The 2,237-nt window shown below is 41.0% G+C and overlaps 1 protein-coding gene across 2 annotated transcripts in view; it reads right to left on the minus strand.

Moving 5' to 3' along the window:
• Positions 1–1,999: 1,999 nt before the first annotated feature.
• The window catches only part of LOC111867174, a 3,026-nt gene continuing 2,788 nt past the window's right edge, over positions 2,000–2,237 (minus strand). Inside the window, exon 2 of one of the 2 annotated variants that reach the window (XM_023856770.2) lies at positions 2,000–2,237. In XM_023856770.2, the coding sequence (XP_023712538.1) occupies positions 2,009–2,237 (229 nt within the window). In that variant the 3' untranslated portion in view covers positions 2,000–2,008. The other variant, XM_023856771.2, reaches the window with a different exon arrangement.

Below are 2,237 nucleotides of genomic sequence, written 5' to 3' on the forward strand. Positions count from 1 at the left end.
AAAAGAGAAGTAAATCTGTACATAAAGCAACTGAAGCTATGCAGAGCCACACGAGAGGAGCTCCGTGAGAGACGGAGGCAACATCGACGGAGTATGAGAGAACAGAAGCCCAACTTATGGAGAGAGGAAGACTCCGACGAATCCGAATCGGAAGGAGAGTGCCGCGAGAGGCCTCCATATTCGTGCACGCTTTACGAGAGGCGAAACCGACAGAGAATGAGGGAACAAGGACCCAGGTTCGGGCAAAGAGAGACGAACCCAGATGATTCAGCGTCGAGCGACGGAGAGGAAACGCTGCGAGATGCGTACGCGCCTCAATACATGCCCACTCCTTACGAGAGTCAAGAGGCATCTGGATCAAACCGCAGAGTCAGCACTTATGCTCCAGCGGAAGAGAGAGAAGTTGTTGGGGCATGTGATGGTAGCTCGTCAGCACCAAGCCCAGATGCTCCAGCTGTAGAGGAAAAAGAGACAGCTAGAGGGAGCGAGAGAGAAGACGCTAGCGAAACGCACGATGATGGTCCGTCAGCATTAAATACGACAGAGATGGACACGTTCAGTGAAGAACGACACGGTTACTCGTTACGACCGCGAGATCGGCGTAATTATAAAGAATAAAGACGGCCGGAGGCCGAAGCAAGTGCAGAGGTAACGGAAACTGACGCACTTCTTATGTCTTCAGGTGGAGAGAAGCCTGAAACTAACGGAGCCGTAGGGCTCGAGATGAATAGAGGGATGCGCTTGTGCGCGAACGCGAGATTTTGTAAGAGATGCCGTGTGATAGGTCACGGTAGATTTTAGCGTGACGGAACACGCCAGAGTGATAGTAGAACTAATCAAAGATTTAGAGTATCTCACCGTCAATGTAGGAAGAGACCTAGTACAAAGACAAGAGCTTAGATACGTGAACAAAATAGCAGGAGAGCTGCAGGAGAAAGTAGACAATATCCTCCAAATGTTGCCACGGGATCAGAGAGTTCGCAGGGGAGTGTTTGGCCTAGGAGGAAGAACACTTAAATTTCTTTTCGGAGCAGCACTTAATGAAGATTTGAGACCACTAAATGACAGGATATAAACCTTGAGGAATAAAGTAGGAGAATTAGTACATGACGCCACGGAACGCATAACAGTTAGCCGCGAAATGGATTCGCGAGTAAGGGCAAACGCCAAAACATTAGCTCAGATGGTGCGAGCAATGAAGTTGCACCATGAGGAACTGGTTAGGGAGCAGCTCACGCTAGATCAGAAGATTAACCAAACAAGGGACCAACTAACTAACTCCGTAAGGAAAGCCAGTTACACGAGGGAATTAGAAATACTAATAATGAAAATTTATACAGATTTAACAAGCTTAGCTTTAAGCTTAGATATGGCAACGTTACATCGATTGACTGCCAGTTTGTTGCCCTCACACAAATTATTCGTGATTTTGCGCGATATTTACGTTCAATTGGAGCGAGGCTACTCGTTCATAACAGCCTTGAAACCGGAGAACATGCATTTGTTTTATGCNTCTTGATGATATCTCATCATACCCATGAGAATTCTTAGATTTCAAAGAGTGTATTATTTTTTCAATTTCATAAGTGGTAGTGTTTCTGAGTTTCATCGTTGAAAACGACTGTATGAAATTCTGATGTAAATAAGATAAGAAATCTTTATTATTAATAATGGTTTTTCTAGAGACATTTTTGGTAAGTAAATTTTCAGCTACAGATGAAAAGTAAGTATTAAATGCATTTGCTATGGCTAATGGATTACATGATAATTTATCCTTTATTGTCATTGAGGATATATTATTACTAGGAATTCTATTATTAGTAATGGTTTTAAGTATGTTCCAAGTGGGTTCAGTCTTATTATTAGATTTTAATAGAAGTTTATTATAATAAAATTTTTTTGCTGCCATAATGACCCTAGCCAAGGTTCGACAATATTTCCTGTAATATTCCTTGAAATTTAAATCATTATTATTTCTGTAAGTTAGATAAAGTTTCCTTTTATTTGCTCATGAAATTCTAATACCAGTAGTTAGCCATAGTTTTTGTTTATAAGAGTACTGGGATTTTTTCACAGGAAAACATGAATAGAAGATTCTTAGAAATGTGTTGAGAAAATTATTAAAAATTACATTGACATTGGTTTCAAGAAAAACATCTTCCCAATTTTCATAACTTAACAGACATGTAAACTGACTTATCGAGTAGTTGTTAATGTTTCTCGTATAGGTGGATACA

This window comes from Cryptotermes secundus, unplaced genomic scaffold (genome assembly GCF_002891405.2).
Source record: "Cryptotermes secundus unplaced genomic scaffold, Csec_1.0 scaffold474, whole genome shotgun sequence".
NCBI lineage: Eukaryota > Metazoa > Arthropoda > Insecta > Blattodea > Kalotermitidae > Cryptotermes > Cryptotermes secundus.